Source organism: Aquila chrysaetos, chromosome 3 (assembly GCF_900496995.4).
Source record: "Aquila chrysaetos chrysaetos chromosome 3, bAquChr1.4, whole genome shotgun sequence".
In the NCBI taxonomy this organism is placed as follows: Eukaryota; Metazoa; Chordata; class Aves; order Accipitriformes; family Accipitridae; genus Aquila; species Aquila chrysaetos.
Genome location: NC_044006.1, coordinates 14,378,379 through 14,399,735, shown reverse-complemented (window position 1 = coordinate 14,399,735; position 21,357 = coordinate 14,378,379). Strand labels below are relative to the sequence as shown.

General features: G+C 45.2%; 1 protein-coding gene across 14 annotated transcripts in view; it reads left to right on the top strand.

The window, feature by feature from the left end:
• Positions 1-993: 993 nt before the first annotated feature.
• Positions 994-21,357, top strand: part of PTPRT (protein tyrosine phosphatase receptor type T) — a 507,468-nt gene continuing 487,104 nt past the window's right edge. For all 14 annotated transcript variants that reach the window (XM_030008888.1, XM_030008884.1, XM_030008894.1 and 11 more), the window contains exon 1: positions 994-1,243. In XM_030008888.1, coding sequence (XP_029864748.1) covers positions 1,174-1,243 — 70 coding nt within the window. In that variant the 5' untranslated portion in view covers positions 994-1,173. The remainder of the gene's footprint in view (positions 1,244-21,357) is intronic.

The window sequence follows — 21,357 nt, the reverse complement described above, 5'->3', positions numbered from 1 at the left end:
CCGCTGCCCTCCTCGGCCGGGGCTGGGCTTGGGGGGGGCTGCACACGGGACTGGGAAGAACCACAGGGAGGGGAGGTTAAATGACGCCAAGAGCGGTGCTGGATTTAATGAGGGAACAGCGTTCCCTTAAATCTAAAGTGCTGTGGGTAAAAGCGTGCCCAGCACCGCTGGAATGTCTTCCCAAAGTTGAGTTCCTGTCTAAAATAATTCCCCGTTGTGCTGATGATTAAACAGGTGCTTTATCCGGGTGGTCAGCGCTTTCCTTCTCCTGTGCAGATTCGAGCTCAGGTGGTTGATCGATATTGATATGTCTCCTATTTTGTGCCCCCCCCCCCCCCCCCCGCCTTAAGAGAAACATGGTTGTTTTGGTAAATAAGTTGCCAGTGGAATTTTGTTCAAGATTGTGTCTCTGCCTGTGTATAAAGCCTAGGAGTGCAGCAGTACACGGTGTGATTAGGTATTTAGCAGTTAACTCTCTCGAAAGTAAAGTGAATAATCGTGAAAATTACTATTTTCAGCTGCAAATGCCTGTAAGCTGTTCGTAACAGCCGCTCTAACAAAGGACCCCCTGAAACCTGCAGTTTCTCCCCCTCCTGGCTCTAGCAGGGGGTCGCTTCTGCCCTTCCCATCCCCGCGCCGCGCTCAGCCACGATTCCAGTCCTCCGGTTCATGCAAGAACCCTGCATTTACTCTCCATCCCCGCTGGAAACAGGGCAGGAGCAGGAAGCCTAGATTTGCTGGCGAGATGCTGTACTTCAGCCGCTGCCGATAGGAGATTTTTGTGTGTGCAGCTGGGCTTGAATAGGGGTAAAAAAAAAAAAAAAAAAAGGCGAACGAACCCAAGAAAGCCCAAACCAACCGCCAGCGCAGGCACTGAGGAAGCCTTTCAATCCGTGGGAGGGGGGACCCGGGGTTGCTGCCCCCCGCCGCGGCGGGGCAGCGGGGCCGGCTCTGCGCGGGCGCGGCCGGCGCTGGGCTCGGGGGGGGGCCTCCCGCCCGCCTCCCGCCCGCTCCCCCCGCGCCTCCCGCCGCCACTTCGGCGGCTCCTCCGAGCAGCACCGCGGCTCCGGCTGCCGGGGCCGCCGCCGCGCCCGAGCCACCAATGCGGGGGATATTGGCAGGGAGGCAGCGGCACCGCGGCAGCGGGGAGGGCAGGTGAACTCCCGGGGAAGGATGACCGGCGTCGCCGCGATCGTCTTTCTCCTGCAGCTCTTGCCCAAGGCGGAGGGACAGGTCTTCGCAGGTGAGTGCCGCCCAGCCCGCCCGCGGCCCCGCCGCGACTGCCCGCTCCCCCGCGGCGCGGCTCTCCCCGCCGGCGGCTCCCCCGCCCGGCTCCCCCGGGGCATCCCCCCGGCCGCGGGGCAGGCGGCTCTCCCCGGCAGCCTAAACTCTTCGCCTCATCCCTTCCTCCGGCCCCTCGGCCTGGCAGGAGCGCCCCGTGCAAAGCCACGGAGCAAGGCAGGGCTGGGAGCGTCCCTCGGAAGGCGGCTGGTGGGCGAGGGAAGGAGCGGTCTAGGTTAAAAGTCGGTTTCGCCAGCGCGGCGAGTGCCCGGCTGAAGCCCCGGCAGTGCCCGGGGACCAGCGCGGGGCTCTGGCGGGGTTTGGCGCGGGCGCCCGGCTCGGCGGGGGAGCCTGCTTGGTGAGGGCTGGCAGCAGCAGGATCTGCGTTTCGGACTGGGGAGGCTCGCCCCTCGAAAAGTTGAGTGTGGTGGGAGATGAAAGCATTGCCTTTAGTCTGGGATTCGCGACATTTGAGTCCTTTTCGTAGTCAACGGTGTTTCCGAGCCCAAGGCAGGAGTTAGCTGCTGGAGGATGTGCAGCTCGGGAGCAGCCGCTGCCTCTCTCCTCCAGCCAGGCGAAGGGCTTGGGGTTGCTCTCAGAAGTTTAGTGGCGGCTTTTTCTCCCCTTGTATCTCACGGCTCGAGTAACTTTATCGGGGGGCTCTGCTACTCGGACGGACTCCTTCCCAGTTGTCAACTTTCTCTGTCACTTTGATGTTAAGGAATACTTCGCTCCCTGGTATGTGTACATTAATAGTAGCCAGCTATTTTCCCCCTTCTACAAGTTCCTTTAGGCATAGTTTGAATTACTTGAAGATGACAGGTGCTTATAGAGCTAGTTTTCTTCTCTTGTGCTGTTTAGTAGGCAAACCAAAGATACGTGTGGTCTTGGTTTTTTTCTCTTGGATCTTGTGTTATGACATTTTCTCACAGCAGTTTTTCTTAAAAAATAAACAGTTGTAACTTTCTTCTCTCTTGACTTCATGTATCTAGCTTTCTAAGTTTTGGGGGTTTTTTAAATCTTTTTTTTCCCCCATCTGTATATTTAAGACGAGTAAAAATTCCCAGTGCAACGTTGCTTAGCGTAGAGATAAATCTCAGTGCTTGCAACTTGAAGGCATGAAACCACAAAGCCTACGTTTAGTTTATCTCAAACAGTGGAAGATTTTTCTTAGTTAAAACTGAGAGCTCGAATGACTTTGTCTCGCTGCTTTAAAACAGGACTAGTGCGGGGTGTAGGAGCTGCTGCGGCCAGAAGACTCTGTATACCTGCCTTCCAGGGATCTCTTCAGGGCAGCATGGCTCAAAAGAAAGTTTGGGGTGAGAGGGGCCAGGCAGGCAGAGGAGCCCCCCGGTCAGCCCGGTGAAGTAGATGTTGTAATCAATCCTGCATGGTTTGACACCACGGTGGTATCTTGTTTACATTGCTAGGCAACTGCACAGATCCACAGATTTATTAGAAAAGCTGGGAAATCTAACCTAGTTAAATAGCTTCTTCATTGAGTAAGCAATATGTGGAGCTATTTTTTTTTTTCTTTTCTCTCTCTTCCAACTGTGTGTTCGTGTTCTTGATACATGTCATATCAATTGAGATTAGATCCTCGGCTTTTGATGAATCATTTAGCCAGATGCTTGGAAAGAAAAGTGTTCTGTGAAAATGGCAAACTTTTAAGGGGACAGAAAACACTTTGTATTTGAGGGAACTAACAATATAATATGAGCTAAACACATGCAAATTTAGGGATTAGGCAGATGCTGTCATTATTTTCAGAAAGCCATGAAATATTTTGTTTTAATCATCAGTTCAGTGGGAATAGTGACTGTGGGGTTTTGTAATCATTAGTATCACCTTCCACCTCCTATTTTAGTGCCCTTCTTGCCATTCAAAGTAAGAGGAGCTGATTTTAACAATGTTTTTGGAGCTGCTTCTATTATTGAAGTTAAAAGAAAGTTTTCTCCTCTTGGACTTCATATCTGGTGTGAAGTGTAATGGTCTGGACTCTGTTCATATAGCTGATATTTTTATGGTAAAAAGCAAAGTTTTTCAGATGCACTTCATCTCTAAAATTTCAGTGAAGTTTGGAGAGACTCCAGTTAATGCCATCGGTGCATTTTCGCATCTTCCATCAGGTGGTGCTGTCTCCATAACTATTAGGATGCAAATACCTCCTGTCTCCGAGTTATTTTTCAAAGCCTAATGCGTTTATTCAGCAGCCTTTTGTTAAACATCCCGAAAAATCACTGTGCAAGAAGTTAGCTCGGGGTTTTTTTTGTGGTTTTTGGTTTTTTTTATTCCTATATAGTAGTTGGGCTAAGAAGTAGGAAAGACAGAAGTCAAGACAAAATGATATTCAGTTCCTACCCAACTTGCACAGCTGCTGCTGCTTTTTATTATCCACAACATAAAATTAGGAATACTACAAAACGACAGCAGAAGGCTGATGGCTTCTTGCTGGAATACCTAGTTTCATATTGAGGGAGCTGGTTAACACTTGTTTCTTTATGTAATTTCTGTATTGCTCTATTTATAACTCTTCTCCCCAGCAATTGGCTTTCAGTTGCCTGCAGTCTCTGTATTTATTTATAACTGGAGGTATGCTTTTGAGGTTCTAAACTTTTTGTTAGCTTTAGGGTCAGCTACTAATTTAATTCCTCTACTTTCCCATAGAAGAGACAGAAGTAACACCAGGTAATTCCAGAATTTGCCAGTTCTTTCAGGATTTCAGAAATTAAGGAACTTTGCTTATGGGGAAGTTTTTTTCCTTAAAGCACGTGTGCAATTTTTCTCCCACCAAATATGTGGAGTATTCTTGCAGTTGCTGTGCACTTTGCACACAAAACAGACCGTAGCATTTTTAGCACAACAGAGCGGAGAAAAGAGCTGTGAAAAAGCATTCAGGGGGAAAGTAGGACAGTGGGTTTACATTGGGACTGTTCACCTGAACACCTACTTTGACACTTGTTTTTCTTCTGATGTCAGTGTTTGCTTTAGTTTTCTCCCTATACTGCTCCTTGTTCTGCTATGGCAGAGCTCCTGAATGTTTGGACGTGTAGCTGGCTGCTTTCAAAGACCGCTGCCACATCATAAAGTTACAGCAACTGATAGTTCATTACACATGGCTTGTCCAAGGAAGATGAAAGGGGAGCAAGGGAGCAAACTGCGAGGAAATTTTGGGGGAAGATTAATTCATTTACTAGGAGTTCATTTACTCACAGGTTTTGCTGTCAGTAAATTGGCAATGAAAAACGGATCTTTCTGTGCAAGCTACTCTGCGTGGCAATTGTTAACAATGCAGCCATTTAACTCAATAATCACTTTTCACTCCCTCTGGGGAGCTGTTAGCACTACAATTCAACTTTATTTTTCATTCCTGGCTGGCTTGATTTGTTTTCTAATACATAAACAACTAATATTAGAAAGGCGATGTTGTAAAACTGCCTATTTCGACAGTGGCAACAAAAGGTCACTGTGTGTATAAAGGCCTTTGTGAATCTCTGAGAGATAATCCTTCTCTTTTACAAACGCAGAGCCCTTTCTTACCATCCACCCTTCTGAAAGTCCCTCAGCTCTCTTTTCTTGTTTAATTGTACTTTTTTAGTCTGTTATGCTCTATGTGCAGGTCCACGTGCTCTAGTTTTCATTAATATTATGGGAATGATTTGGGACACTTACTGTAGAATATTATGGTATTTTTTTAGAAGGCACCATCATCTGTTACCATGGAAACCCGAATAGTGGTAAAGATGTAGGTCTGAGGCTTTGTGAACCTCGAAAGATATGGACAAGGGCTGTATCTTATAGGAACAATTACTTTTGTATAAAAAATCCAGTTAAGTGAAGAAAGTGAAATGAACTGATCTGTTCAGCATTGCACTGGCAATCCTTCTTCTGAATAACATTCAGCATAGAAGGATCAGGATCTCTCTGATTCTCTCTGTATGTGTATGGGGTTTTTTTTAAGCTCCTTATTTATCGTAATAGCTGTTTTATGTCTCTGGTAATTTTCACTGTAATTTTATAAATGAGGTAAACGAATGTGTATTGGCAGGTATTGTTCTTTGCTTGAATGAAAAGTGTTGAATGGAGAGGTGTGCAATTTTAGCACCGGAGCTTAAATATTTTGGCAACGAGCAAATTTGAGACTTACTTAACAGAGCCCTAATTTAAAAAAAAAAAAAAAACAACAAAAAAACCAACCAAACAACAACAACAAACACCCCTCACCCCCACCCCCCCCAAACGCCACACAAAAAAAGCCAGAAAACCCCAGATGTCATCTGAAATCCACATACCAAAATCTGACTGAGGTATATACAGGTTTGCTCATTAATGTGAGCAGTAAGAGCAATAATACTTATCTGTTTAGCTCTAGAAATACTGAAGCCTAGTTAACATTCATAAAAACTCATATGATGTTTGGGTGACGAGCAGCAGGAGTGCGGGTGTGTATTGCTATATAAAGCATATGTCCTTTAGAGAGAGATTTCTTAATTTTTTATGGAAAGTGCTTCAGTCTGTTTCCTTGGTGTCTTGCAATGCGTAGATAAAATATGTAATGGAGCTTCTAAAATGTGCTTGTAGGTACATTCATAGATGAGGCTTTCCTTGCAGATATTTTAAACAGCAGCAGCATATAGAGGTCACTTGCTGTTATAAACTGACCCAGGTTGTAATCCAGATTTCCCACTGCGATGCAAGAAACCTCCTGTGCCTCCCATTGCCTTGGTAGCCGAGGGTTCCGCTTCCACAAAGAACAGCTTGTGGGTTGATGTTTCTTGGCTCTGTGTTGTCATTCTTGAGAAGAATATGGTATACTTGGCTTTTATGGTATTTCTTGAACGTTTTATGGAGCAGTATTACTTGGCTCATTGAAGCAAGCATATCTGGCCAAGAGTCACTTTTTTTTCTGGTACCACTCATGTTTCCTAGTTCTCTAATTTTTCTTCTGATGGTGCTCTCCCTGTTTGTGCTGGCTAGCACTACTTGGATATAATTTAATTTTTGTTATCTGCTTTTTTGGGGAAATCCTTACCCATCTCTTGACCTATCGCCCTCCTGGCCCTGTGTTGCCTTGCTTTTGAATGCCACTTGCCTCCCACCACCCTGTTATTTCCAGGCAAACCCAGAGGAAAAGAGCAACTCTATGCACCCCAAAGTAGACATGCAAAGAAGGTGAATATTGTTGATGGCATTGGTGAGAACTTGTTACAACCTAGCCGTATCTTTCTGTACACTCATAATTACATAACAAGCAATTGCTTCTAGTGTTCATTATTGCAAGCTCTAAAGATCATATATCTTCATGGTAGAGGAGACAATTACTATGTCTTAATCAGACTATACATCATTTAATCAGACCCACTTGGTTTTTTAATATCTGATAAATACATCCCATCTATCATACCACGGTTCAGAGATGTTGGATATTTTGCAAGCTGGATGGCAGGGCATTGCATGTTCCAGAAGAAAGTCAGTTCAAGAAAACGAGGACCTTTGGAGAAAGAAGACTGGAAGTGTTTAATGCCACAGTTAAAGATGATGTAATTCTGGGGAGCTCCAACATATCCACCTGTGAACAAGACCTGGTAAATAGGACAAGAAACGCCAGGAAGAGTGAACCTACTTAGTGCTTGGTCTCCTCTGGCTTTCTTGTTTTCTTTTAACTAGTGCTTGTAAATCAGTCCAAGGCCAGCTGCTTGATTCCTTCTTTTCCTCCAGCTAGATCCCTCTGGGACTATGGTCTTGGGAATTCAAGCCAACTTGGTGAATTCTGCTGCGGTTTGAAGTGGTGCAGCTCATGTAGTTAAAGAATGATTGAGCTGCTTATGAATTTTGGGAGGATGGGACCTGGCTCTTGTTCCTTGATATTTTTGAGTTCATCTCGCAGAAAGGCTGTGGGGTTTGACAGCTGATGATGTTGTGTGGGCACAGATCAGTGCTGCAGCCTGAGCAACCTACAGTTATGCAAACCTCTTTATTCAGCTATGCTGTTTCCTTTGTTCTGGAAATGCTCGAAGTATCCCATATCTCATGTTTTGTTAGCTGAAATGTCTTCAGAGCTGACAGAACAGAGGAAACAGTTTACCACATTTTTTTCACGTACATCCTTGTTGTAATCTCAGCTTCGTTCCTGGGTAGTGACTATATTAAATCACTGGGAAGCAGCTCTTGGCTGCTAATTCAGCTGTACATTCAGCAAAGGAGGGCTGTTTCACTACTTGTCCTCTGCAGTGTTGTAAAGAACAACAATATCGAGTATTACAACTTAATCCAGGGTTGATCCATTTTTATGTTGGGGATCAATCCTTCTGTCTTTGAATTTGAAGAAAATATCATTACCTGCTTGAGCAGAAGTAAGGCTTCGTGCTGTACTGGGGATGATATTCTTGAAATGTGCTTTTGACTCCAGTAGTACTGAATTTGTCGCTGTTCCTGGAATGACCTTAATCTGTGTGAGTGTGAATCTTCATTCCCTTAGTATCAACTCAAAGGTCAGCCCCTCAGTAACAGAGGTAGGGGTAAAAAAAGGCCTAAATAGACAAATACAGCAATTTTGTGCAGTGTGCTTTCAGTTTCTTTTTTTAGTGAAAAAGCATGGAGTTGAGTGGTATTGAGTCGTTTTGTTTAAGAAGGTAATGAAGTTTGATAAAAGTATTGCTTGGCAGAAAGCATGTATGGTTGTGACCACCTAGTAGAAGTAGGGCATGAAGATGAAGTGGGGGAGGAAGAAGGGAATTAAAGCAATTTGACTGCTATATAGATGGGTCTCTCTTCCTTTAGAAATACACTTACTGGAATTGCAGCAGTATTTGCTGGATAAGCAGAAGAGCACTTCTGTCAGCAAGATGGGAAGCTGCTGTGCTTGATGGTTCATTTCTCCAGAACAGGGATTTTTCTGTCAATGTGCACCCATTTATGTGCTGGCAGCCCCAGTCTTATTCTACATTTCTAAGTGTGAATTCAGTGCTCTAATAGAAACAGTTGTTGATGAAACTGTAAAGTGTAATGCATTTCCACCACAATCAGTTGTTTCTCGGTGAAATATTTCACATTTTGACTTCCCCCCCCCACGATGTGTGTGGCTGGAAGAGGTATATTAAAAAAAACCCACAAACAAACACCCCCCCCCCCCCCAAAAAAAAAAAACAAAAAAAACCCAAAAAAAACCCAAACCAACAAACTAAGCCAAGAGGCTGTGTATATGTAACTCCACATTTGACTGCATTGGGCTGGTGTCAAGAATTTTTACTACTTTTTTCTCTTTCTTTGGTACTTTTCAGTTCTTAGGAACAATACAAACATTCACGGGTGATTTCTAGTGTTTTCCATGCAAGTCCACGTGTTTGCAAGAGGTACAGGTACCTGCATTTCTATTCTAGCAGGGGAACTTGCTTTCTCTAGCCTTTAGCTTGGGTGTGTTTGTAAGCTGGCTAAGCAGAAGAGCTTGTTATCTTCCTTCTCATTCTGGACTTGTTAGGCAATTGCTGGTTTGTAACGGTATCAAGTAGTCTCTCCTAAGTGAGCATCTTTAATAGAAAGTCCCTTTTTTCCTCTTTATTGTTTGTTAAACCTAATATGGTTGCTTTATTTTATAGTAACTTTGAAACATCTGAAGAGCCAACTGTGTTAAATGCTTCAGAGGCACAAATGACTCATTTTTGTACCCTGAAGAACATTTTCATCTTGCAGTTGTACAAGAGAGAAACAACAGAAGAAACAGGAGCAATGTCGCAGCCAAGCAGCAAGGGTGGCAGCTGACGAGATGCTGGTGTGTTTGGGTGGGGGGGTTAGTTATGGAGAAGGTGATGAGAAGGCAAGTATGATGAGATTACAGCAGTAGGAAGAGGAAGGGAGTGAGTATGAAAAGAAACATGAAAGGTAAGAGGAGCCTGACAGGATAGAAACAGTGAGGAAGCAGACATAAAATAAAGCTCAGGAATTGGCTGCTGTTCCTGATGCTCGCAGACTGGGAGGATGGCTGGCACTGCCATCATCTCTGTCATCTCCCTTACTGTAAGTTAACTGTCAGCTAAAGTTATTGCTAGATAGCTTGTTGCTGCAAATTTTGGTTCTTAGGCTGAAACGTGGGCTGTAGTTCCTAGTTTTAATTGTCCTTACTTAATTTCACAGTGTCGTTTTCTTAAACTGATTGAACATATTTCTTCATAAACCAAACTGATACGAATATTTTGAATTTACTAGTAGCCAATTCTAGGTTCGCTTAGAAAAGTGTATGAGATTTATATGTTAAATTTGCCAGTCACTAGTATTTTAAGGGCCTAAAACATGATAGAAGCAGTTTTCCCTATTGTTAATCTACCTCAGCTGATATTTCGGAGATCTGTTCCTGTGTTCACACTACAGTTGCACACTGTTTATGTCAGTAATGAAAAAGAATAAGCATGCACAAGGAAAAGACTTTGATATATTTGCCCTCTGAAAAACACTGCTATCCATCCCTGTCTGTACCAGAGTAGCTTATCAGGATAGCAGCTATGTCTGGGTACCTCAGTGCATCGCTGGACTTGGTTGGGAGCCTGTGCCAGGCAGCCCAGATGTGACGCACAGTTTTGTACAGCAGCTAAACAAAACTAAACGTCCAGAAGTTGTTACATCCATCAGCGAGCTAAAGCCAATTGCTCATCTTTGCTCCTTCCCTTCAAAAAAATTTTGTTTGAATGTCAGTGTTGGTTTGAGGCAGACCTTTTTGTTGCCTTGTTGGCTCTAACTAAACAGGATGAATCTTCTGATACATTTGACTTTTAGACTGGTGGCTTCCAGCTCTCGGTGCTCCTGTGGTCTGGCTGTTCATTGCCAGCACGGACTCATTCCTTTTAGGGCAAATGGATCTCTGGGAGGCATCCTGCAGCGCTCTGCTTTTGTCCTGCCTGCAGAAGGCAGGTAAAGAGGCAGGGATGGCTGGTTTTCTTGCCAGCGACCGAGACAGTTACTTCATGTTACTCCTGCATACAAACACGTGCATATAGTTACTGCCAGGGATGCTGCTGACTGTTTGGATGCTGCCTAGTTGAATTGGACTTGCTATTTAATTTTGGGGGTATGGGGAGTATAAGATTCATTAAATCTAGGACCAGTTGCAAAGTTCCCACAAATGTGATCTGAAAATCAATTTGCAGGAAAACAGCTGTTCTAAAACAAGCAGTTCCCCTGCAGTTCTTGAGATTCAAATATTCCAGCATGAATTGGAAAAAAAAAAAATCCATATAATCTAGTACAAAATAATAGGTTTCAATAAATCTTGTAGGGAGTCTTATGTGTACTTTTAAAAGGGATTTCTACTATGAAAATGGTAGCCAAAACACTGCTCCAGCTCCTGATTGAATTATTTTTGTTAGCAATAGGGTCTCCTAGACAAACAGTAAATATGTTTTTATGATTAAAAAATGGGAGATGGTGTACGTACTAACAAATAGCAGCACGTGGTAGCAATAATCAGAGAAGTGGAAAGCTTGGAAATAAACAAACACACTGTCTCTGCTGGCACAGGGATAACCCTGGAGACTGCCAAGGCCAGAGCCTGCAAAAATAAGAAAGTATAATTAATTGTCCTTAAATGAACCTACAAAGCAAAAATAACCCTTTTGAAGTAAACTCTCAACTTTGCATCTTTTATTATAAAGCTTTTCCATGTGCCAAAGTTTTTAATGTTCTATAATGTGCTTATTAACACTTCTGTGCATGTTTAGGGTAAAGAATCAGCATACGGAATATAGCTGCGTTGGACATCTGTTTTATTCTTGCACTTTGATGCTTTTCTAGCAATAATACAAAATTATTTCTCAAAATGGCTGAGAGGTAATGTTTTGGAACAAAGTCTTGGTGGTGTTTGAAGGTCATTCGGCAGTTGTCCCTACTAAATTACCCCCCCCCCCCTTTTTTTTTTTTTTTTTTTTTGAGGCTTTCTCTTCCTTCCAGTGGTTCCTATGCCTGTGTTGATGTGAAGAGGTCTCATGGCAAGAAAGCAGAAAGTGTTATTTCCCCCCACCCTCCCCAAAAGCTCTGTGCTGATGAGCTTCTATTGCTAACAATGCTAAATGACAGAGTTTCATTGAAAGAAGTACTAAACTTCCTTGTGTCACTTAGTATAATCCCCAGTGGTTACTGGCTTCAGGGTGACTTGCAGATGCTTGGGACCCGGAGCACGCAGGAAGTAACAGAAGCATTATCAAGACATGATACAACTTTGGAGCGTTATCCTGCTTGCCAAGTGTAATTCATGTCAAAATTTAAAAGAAAGTACAGAATGAGTGGTTGGATTATATAGTGTATATAACAATTTACCCATAACGTGCTTCCTTATAGTATAGGGGATGGCAGAATGATTGCTCATCGGGATCAGACTTCAGATACAATTTCCATTAAATTTCATGAGAAACTTAGAAGTAGTTCCTTTGTAAGTTTTTCTTAGTGAAGGTAAACTTTAAAGAACTGTGAATTGGAGAAATAATATTGGAGTTAAGAATTGCAGGCAGAAATTTAGCTCCAGTCTTGGGAAGTACTGCAATATAGATCCAGAGTAAATGTATACAAAGTTATTTTGAGTGGATGAGAGAAATCTGGGAGTGATTAATGCTGAGATTTTTGAGAGGACTGACAATTGACAGCATATTTGCATGCAACTGAATATGAATTTGAAAAGAAGTAAGTACACTAAAGGCAGAATATGCCACCTGCTGTGTACATAGTCTAAAAAAGTGTATGTCTGGGATTTTTTTCTGTCTGGAACATTCCCCTCAGCCCTAAACATCGTCTTATTCCCAAGAGTGACAAATTAAAGTATTGAGAGTACCTAAAAGTGACAGCAGTTTCTTCACTTTTGAAGGAAGATTTACAATATCTAAATGCATTTAGCTTCTGGACCTGTAACTGAGAGCGGAGCTGTGAAAGGGAGAGCACCTCAGAGGAAAGGAAGGGGAAGAAGGGAGAATTATTTAATGTGCACCAAGAGTAATAGAATGAGATTAAAACAAGAGAATAATTTACTTTGAGCATTAGGAAAATCTTATTGCAGATCAATGAGGTTGTGGAATTGTGTCCCAAAGGAAATGGTGGAAACTGTTGCCTTAGTAATTTTAATTTAGACAGGATAAAATAATTGACTATCTTCTGTAGAGGAAAAAAGTACTGCACTCTATGAGAAAACAAATTGAATAATCCACTGTAGGTTTTTTCTCTAAATTTCTAACTTTCTTATGCTGTTGAAGAGGGAAAAGAGGAGGAGGTACAGTAAGAAAAAAAAAAAGAGGATGCTGTATTTAGCATATAGTACGTGTAAGTGGTGCTAACACGTACTAATGCTTCTCAATTGTGTTTTTAATTCATCTGATTATCTGTTGCATATATGTTAAATATCAGTAGCATTATGATGAAGTCAAGATTGCATGATTGCATGACATCCCCCTCCAAATTCCTCCCACTCCCTCCCCCACTCCCCCCAATCTGTATTCAGACTTGATCTAACCTGGGTGCAAGTAGGGAGCGCAATATTTTAAAAAAAACCCAAAGAAAACAAAAAACCCCAAACAAAAACAAACAACCCCCCAACAACAACCAAAAAACCCCAAACACCCCCCCCCCAAAAAAACCTACCCCCAAACCCCCTACCAAACCAAAAAAACAACTGTAAGTGCTATGTATGATTTGTAGGTGCTAAAAATGTACATAATGTACAAGTCAGAGAGAGAGGGCGTGTTAAGCATGTGATGTCTTATTTCTGTATCAAAGTTCCCAAATGATTCTGGGTAAGTTGTTCTCAGCCAGGCTTTAGTGGGTGAGCACTAGCTGTTATCCCAGTGGGCCCTGTGTTGAGGCCCTGGACGTAACATCCAAAAGGGCTTTAGAAGTCACCTCTGCAGCAGAAATCATTGCCCATGCATGGGACTGATGCAGGTTCCTGAGGGCCCTGAGAATCCCTGGGTGCTTCAGATGGGAACATGGAATTAACATTAACATGGGTATCTTCCCTTCATCTCTCTTCTCTTCCCCCTCATCTGAAATGGGAAGGCTCGAACACGGTGCTGTGAGGTGGGGTGGTGAGTGCATCTGTGAACATTTGTGAAGGAACAGAAATTCTATAGCTGTAGAGAAATCTGAGAGGAAATTAATAATCCTCTCTGTGGAGATCAGTTTGCATAGCGTGCAGTTAATAATGCATGGGGCCACGGAGCTAACAATAAGAATAAAACAAAATATTGAATAGCTGTTCATTCAGTAAGTACCATCCATCTTTTGCACAGAACAACAAAAGGTCCCATGGCAGAAAAGAGTATGTGATCAGGTAATTTTTTTTTTTTAAGTCAAATCTATAAGAGGATTGATACAGGGTTTTGTGGACAACCTTCTGCTATGCCAATTAATACCCTTCAGAAAACTTGTGGGTTTTTTTTTGGGGGGGGGGTGGTGGTTTTTTTTTTAAACTGAAGTTAACAATATTACTTTTTTCTTAGTCTACCTTTGTGGATAGGGAAGCCCCTCACTAGTAAGAGCTGGACAATAATTTGGGGGCTTCTGTTTTTGACTGCATGAGTGTACTGGTGGGGGCTTTTGTCTGCTGCTTTACAGTCATGAGCTGGTCTGTGTGTAACTGTGCAATACCCTGCCTCTCCTTTTTTTGTACAATATCAGCTCAGAATTGATAAAGTAGGCATATGAGCAAAAGTTTGGATACTTGGGCAGAGTGAGCTGTGTGAACAACTCTGTAAGGTGATCATGGAGGGTTGTGAAGAATTGTATGGTGGCTTAGACTTGACCCTGCAAGCAGACAGTAAGAATCATAGAATCATTTAGGTTGCAAAAGACCTTTAAGATAATCGAGTCCAACCGTGAACCATGCCCACTAAACCATGTCCTGAAGTGCCTTGTCTATGCGCTTTTTGAATACCTCCAGGGATGGTGACTCCACCACTTCCCTGGGGAGTCTGTTCCAATGCCTGACAACCCTTTCAGTAAAGAAATTTTTCCAAATATTCAATCTAAACCTCCTCTGGTGCAACTTGAGGCCATTTCCTCTCGTCCTATCTCTGGTTACTTGATAGAAGAGACCAGTACCCACCTCCCTACAACCTCCTTTCAGGTAGTTGTAGAGAGCAATAAGGTCTCCCTTCAGCTTCCTTTTCTCCAGGTTAAACAACCCCAGTTCCCTCAACCGCTCCTCATAAGACTTGTGCTCCAGGCCCCTTACCAGCTTCGTTGCCCTTCTCTGGACACGTTCCAGCACCTCAGTGTCTTTCTTGTAGTGAGTGAGGGGCCCAAACTGAACACAGTACTCGAGGTGCGGCCTCACCAGTGCCAAGTACAAGGGAACAATCACCTCCCTGCTCCTGCTGGCCACACTATTTCTGATACAGGCCAGGATGCCGTTGGCCACCTGGGCACACTGCTGGCTCATATTCAGCCGGCTGTCAACCAGCACCCCCAGGTCTTTCTCTGCCGGGCAGCTTTCCAGCCTCTCTTCCCCAAGCCTGTAGCGTTGCATGGGGTTGTTGTGATCCAAGTGCAGGACCCGGCACTTGGCCTTGTTGAACTTCATACAGTTGGCCTCGGCCCATCGATCTTCAGCCTGTCCAGATCCCTCTGTAGAGCCTTCCTACCTTCAAGCAGATCAACCCTCCCTCCCAGCTTGGTGTCATCGGCAAACTTACTGAGGGTGCACTTGATCCTCTTGTCCAGATCATTAATAAAGATATTAAACAGAACTGGCCCCAATACTGAGCCCTGGGGAATGCCACTTATGACCCGCTGCCAACTGGATTTCACCCCATTCACCACAACCCTCTGGGCTCGTCCATCCAGCCAGTTTTTCACCCAGCGAAGAGTACACTTGTCCAAGCCACGAGCTGCCAGCTTCTCAAGGAGTATGTGTCGTGGTTTAACCCCAGCCAGCAACTAAGCACCACGCAGCCGCTCACTCACTCCCCCCCCACCCAGTGGGATGGGGGAGAAAATCGGGAAAAAGAAGCAAAACCCACGGGTTGAGATAAGAACAGTTTAATAGAACAGAAAAGAAGAAACGGATAATGATAATGATAACACTAATAAAATGACAACAGCAATAATGAAAGGATTGGAATGTACAAATGATGCGCAGTGCAATTGCTCACCACCCGCCGACCGGCACCCAGCTAGTCCCCCGAGCGGCGATTCCCCGCCCCCACTTCCCAGTTCCTATACTAGATGGGATGTCATATGGTATGGAATACCCTGTTGGCCAGTTTGGGTCAGGTGCCCTGGCTGTGTCCTGTGCCAACTTCTTGTGCCCCTCCAGCTTTCTCGCTGGCTGGGCATGAGAAGCTGAAAAATCCTTGACATTAGTCTAAACACTACTAGCAGCAACTGAAAACATCAGTGTTATCAACATTCTTCTCATACTGAACTCAAAACATAGCACCGTACCAGCTACTAGGAAGACAGTTAACTCTATCCCAGCTGAAACTAGGACAGTATCCACCCCTTATTCTATACCATTGACGTCATGCTCAGTTCCCATACCTTTAGTTACATCCTGGTCAATCATCAACACCTTATCTATCACTTTGAGACATATGAACAATGATATATATATATACGTATACATACACAGAGATATCATCCCTTTAGTTTATGTGTTATGTTCATTAAATGTTCATTGAGTTCATTTAGTTCCTGACTCTGGGCTCCATCCGTCATACCAGTCTTTCTGGGCAGGAGGGATGGTGCAAAGTCCTCTCAGTCGGTAGAGCAGAGTTGGGCTTCAGTGCAGTATGACAAGCAGTTGACATTGGACGCAGCAGGAGGATGGTGTGCACCGTTGGATTGTTGCATGCTGGAGTCAGTTCTGGTTCCATCACTACTGCGCTTCGCTCAGTTTTATCACAGTTTTTCTTGCTTGATCTAAGTGATTCTTACTATAGTACTATGGATATAGCATATAATAATTATAGTAATGATAACATACAGTAGCAGGGTTATATAGCAACTAGTATCATACAGTTTAATTCTGGCTATTCTCACCTAAAATTAAATCCCCTTGAGGCACACATCGGACTTCCCCATCTTTTCGCATCACCCACCAAGTGCACCCAGGCCCTTGAGCAAAAGCAATCCCACGAATGGGTTTACCTTTGCCTGAGGCAGGAGTAACCCAGACTGTCTTCCCTAACATATTTTTTGTGTGCACTACAGGGACTTTATCCCCTTCTACAGTACGTAAAAATTCTGACTGGGCAGGGCCACCCCGATTGGCAGATCCTCTGGTGTTGACTAACCAGGTGGCTTTTGCTAAATGTGTATCCCAATGTTTGAAAGTTCCACCCCCCATTGCTCTCAATGTAGTCTTTAACAGTCCATTGTATCGCTCAATTTTCCCAGAGGCTGGTGCATGATAGGGGATGTGATACACCCACTCAATGCCATGCTCTTTGGCCCAGGTGTCTATGAGGTTGTTTCTGAAATGAGTCCCGTTGTCTGACTCAATTCTCTCTGGGGTGCCATGTCGCCACAAGACCTGCTTTTCAAGGCCCAGGATAGTGTTCCGGGCAGTGGCATGGGGTACAGAATATGTTTCCAGCCATCCGGTGGTTGTTTCCACCATTGTGAGCACATAGCGCTTGCCTTGGCGAGTTTGTGGAAGTGTGATATAGTCAATCTGCCAGGCTTCCCCAAATTTATATTTCAGCCATCGTCCTCCATACCACAGGGGTTTTAACCGTTTGGCTTGCTTAATTGCAGCACATGTTTCACATTCATGGATAACCTGTGCAATAGTGTCCATGCTCAAGTCCACCCCTCGGTCACGAGCCCATCTATATGTTGCATCTCTTCCCTGATGGCCTGAAGCATCATGGGCCCATCGAGCCATAAATAGCTCACCCTTATGTTGCCAGTCCAAGTCCACCTGAGCCACTTCAATCTTGGCAGCCTGATCCACCTGTTGGTTATTTTGATGTTCTTCAGTGGCCCGACTCTTGGGTACGTGAGCATCTACATGACGTACTTTTACAACCAGATTCTCTAGCCGGGATGCGATATCTTGCCACAGTGCGGCAGCCCAAATGGGTTTACCTCTGCGCTGCCAGTTGCTCTGCTTCCACTGCTGTAACCACCCCCACAGGGCATTTGCCACCATCCATGAGTCAGTATAGAGATAGAGCACTGGCCACTTTTCTCTTTCAGCAATGTCTAACGCTAGCTGGATGGCTTTCACCTCTGCAAACTGACTCGATTCACCTTCTCCTTCAGCAGTTTCTGCGACTTGTCGTGTAGGACTCCATACAGCAGCCTTCCACCTCCGATGCTTTCCCACAATGCGACAGGACCCATCAGTGAACAGAGCATATTGCTTCTCATTTTCTGGCAGTTTATTATACAGCGGGGCTTCTTCAGCACGCGTTACCTCCTCCTCTGGCGACATTCCAAAATCTTTGCCTTCTGGCCAGTCCGTGATCACTTCTAAAATTCCTGGGCGACTGGGGTTTCCTATGCGAGCCCGTTGTGTGATCAGTGCAATCCACTTACTCCACGTGGCATCAGTCGCGTGATGTGTAGAGGAGACCCTCCCTTTGAACATCCAGCCCAACACTGGCAGTCGGGGTGCTAAGAGGAGCTGTGTTTCAGTACCAACCACTTCTGAGGCGGCTCGAACTCCTTCATATGCTGCCAATATCTCTTTTTCAGTTGGAGTATAGCGAGCCTCGGATCCTCGATATCCTCGACTCCAAAACCCCAGGGGTCGACCTCGGGTCTCCCCGGGTGCTTTCTGCCAGAGGCTCCAGGTAGGGCCATTCTCCCCGGCTGCAGTATAAAGCACATTTTTAACATCTTCTCCTGCCCGGACTGGCCCAAGGGCTACTGCATGAACAATCTCCCGTTTAATTTGTTCAAAGGCTTGCTGTTGCTCAGGGCCCCATTTAAAATCATTCTTCTTCCGGGTCACTTGATAGAGAGGGCTTACAATCAGACTGTAATTTGGAATATGCATTCTCCAAAAACCCACAACACCTAAGAAAGCCTGTGTTTCCTTTTTATTAGTCGGTGGAGACATAGCTGCTATTTTGTTGATCACATCCATTGGGATCTGACGACGTCCATCTTGCCATTTTATTCCTAAAAACTGGATCTCCTGTGCAGGTCCCTTGACCTTACTTTCTTTTATGGCAAAACCGGCTTTCAGAAGGATTTGGATTATCTTCTTCCCTTTCTCAAAGACTTCTTCTGCCGTGTTGCCCCATACAATGATGTCATCAATGTATTGCAGGTGTTCCGGAGCTTCACCTTTTTCCAGTGCAGTCTGGATTAGTCCATGGCAAATGGTGGGGCTGTGTTTCCACCCCTGGGGCAATCGATTCCAAGTGTACTGGACACCCCTCCAAGTAAAGGCAAACTGTGGACGACACTCTGCTGCCAGAGGGATTGAGAAAAACGCATTAGCAATGTCAATTGTAGCATACCACTTGGCTGCCTTTGACTCTAGTTCGTATTGAAGTTCTAGCATATCTGGAACGGCAGCACTCAGCGGTGGCGTAACTTCATTCAGGCCACGATAGTCAACTGTTAGTCTCCACTCCCCATTAGACTTTCGCACTGGCCATATGGGACTATTAAAGGGTGAGCGAGTTTTGCTGATGACTCCTTGGCTCTCCAGTTGGCGAATCAACTTGTGGATGGGAATCAGAGAGTCTCGGTTGGTGCGATATTGCCGCCGGTGCACCGTCGTGGTAGCAATTGGCACTTGTTGTTCTTCAACCCTCAGCAACCCCACAATCGAAGGGTCTTGAGAGAGACCAGGCAGGGTAGACAGCTGTTCAGTGCCCTCGGTCTCCAAGGCAGCTATACCAAAAGCCCATCGATACCCCTTCGGGTCCTTAAAATACCCTCTCCTGAGATAGTCTATGCCAAGGATACACGGAGCCTCCGGACCAGTCACAATGGGGTGTTTCTGCCATTCATTCCCAGTTAGGCTTACTTCAGCTTCCAATACAGTTAACTCTTGGGATCCCCCTGTCACACCAGAAATACAAATGGGTTCTGCCCCTTTATAACTTGATGGCATTAGAGTGCACTGTGCGCCGGTGTCTACTAGAGCCTTATACTCCTGTGGGTCTAACGTGCCAGGCCATCGAATCCACACAGTCCAATAGACCCGGTTATCCCTTTCCTCCACCTGGCTGGAGGCAGGGCCCCTCTAATTCTGGCCAGAGTATCCGGTATTCACTTCTCGTAAAATTGGCTCAGAAGTCCCTTCAAGAGGATCAGAAATAAGATCAGCCCTTCTGCTCTGTTTGGAAACTGGAGCGGCATTTTTCCTAGTAGAATCCCCTTTTGTGGTGGTTTTTCCTCGCAGCTCACGTACCCGTGCATTTAGGACCGAGGTAGGTTTTCCATCCCATTTCCTCATGTCCTCTCCATGATCACATAGGTAAAACCACAGGGCACCTCGCGGTGTGTACCTTCTATATTCTCTCTCTTGGGCAAAGGAGCGCTCACTCCTAATAGCTGAGACATTGGTCCTTACAGGTGGGCAATAGGACATATCCTCTTTGAATTGTTGGAAATCCTCAGACAGCTTCTCCACAGCCGAAATGCAGGCTTGTAGGGAGGAGGAGAGATTTTCTTCGTATTGACGGAGTTGGCGAGCCACTTCATCCACTGTCGGTGCCTCTTCGTCTTTCCAGGTCATTATTGCCAGTGAGTTGGCATAGGACGATGGTGCGCTCCGTACAAATTTCCGCCACATGGGTCGTGTGCATTGGACTTCGTCTGGATCTTTGGGTAATTGTGGGTTGTCCGGGTCATGATGAATCGTCTCTAGCACAGCTAATTCCCTCAGATATTGGATACCTTTTTCCATGGTGGTCCACTTGCTTGATTGACATATAACATCTTCCTTAAAGGGGTACCTTTCCTTCACACTTGACAAGAGTCGCCTCCAGAGGCTGATGGCTTGTGTTCCTCTTCCAATTGCCTTGTCAATGCCACCTTCCCTGGCAAGCGATCCCAGCTGCTTGGCTTCCCTACCTTCTAATTCCAAGCTATTAGCCCCATTGTCCCAGCATCGGAGAAGCCAGGTGATAATATGCTCACCTATACGGCGGCCAAAATCTTTTCGCATATCTCGCAGCTCACTCAAGGATAGGGACCGGGTTATTACCTCTGGTTCTGCCTCTTCCTCCTGTTCCCGTGATGGCCCTGGTTCACCTTCATCCTTTGCTAAGCGAGCTGATTTTTTATATTTCTTTTTCTGTACGGGGGCAACTGATACTGGTGCAGGTTGATCCGCTGGTTCAGTTGCAGTATCACTCGCCGGGTTTTGGATATCCGCAGCGTCTGTCGCCAAGGTTTGGGTAGCAGCGTCTGTCGCCAAGGTTTGGGTAGCAGCAGTGCTCGTCGCTGGGGCTGGAGGGACCGCAGTGCCTGTTGCCAGGGTTTGGGTAGCTGCTGTGCTCATTGCTGCGGCTGGAGGGGCTGCAGTGCCTGTTGCTGAGGTTTGGGTAGCCACAGTTCTCATTGCCAGGGCTGGAGGGGTCACGGTACCTGTCACCAAGGTCTGGGTGGCCGCAATGCTCGTCGCCGGGGCTGGAGGGGCCGCAGCGCCCATTGCCGGGGTTTGGGTGACCACAGTGCTCATTGCTTTGTTGTTAGGTCCAGAGACCTTCTCTTCCCCTTGGGGGTGCTGAGTTGTGTCGAACAGGGCTCGATAGGCATGGGCCAGGCCCCAGCACGTTGCAGTGATTTGTATCTCTCTGGAGCTGCCGGGGTGACAGCATACCTTTTCCAAATATTTCACTAGTTCTTCTGGATTCTGCATTTGTTCAGGGGTGAATTTCCAAAACACTGGAGGTGCCCACTTTTCTAGGTACTTGCCCATACTACCCCACACACCCTGCCACTCATAATTATCCAGCCTCGGGGCAGACCTCTGGGTGATCTTCTTAAATAGTTGTTTAACCTTAAACAAGAGCTGAACCACATTCAGAAGCATGCTAATTCCCAGCAGTAGGGCTAGGACCGTGCTGGTATCAACATCCCAAGAGTATTCAAATTTTTCAAAATTCCCAAACACCATTGTAACTGGACTGAAGG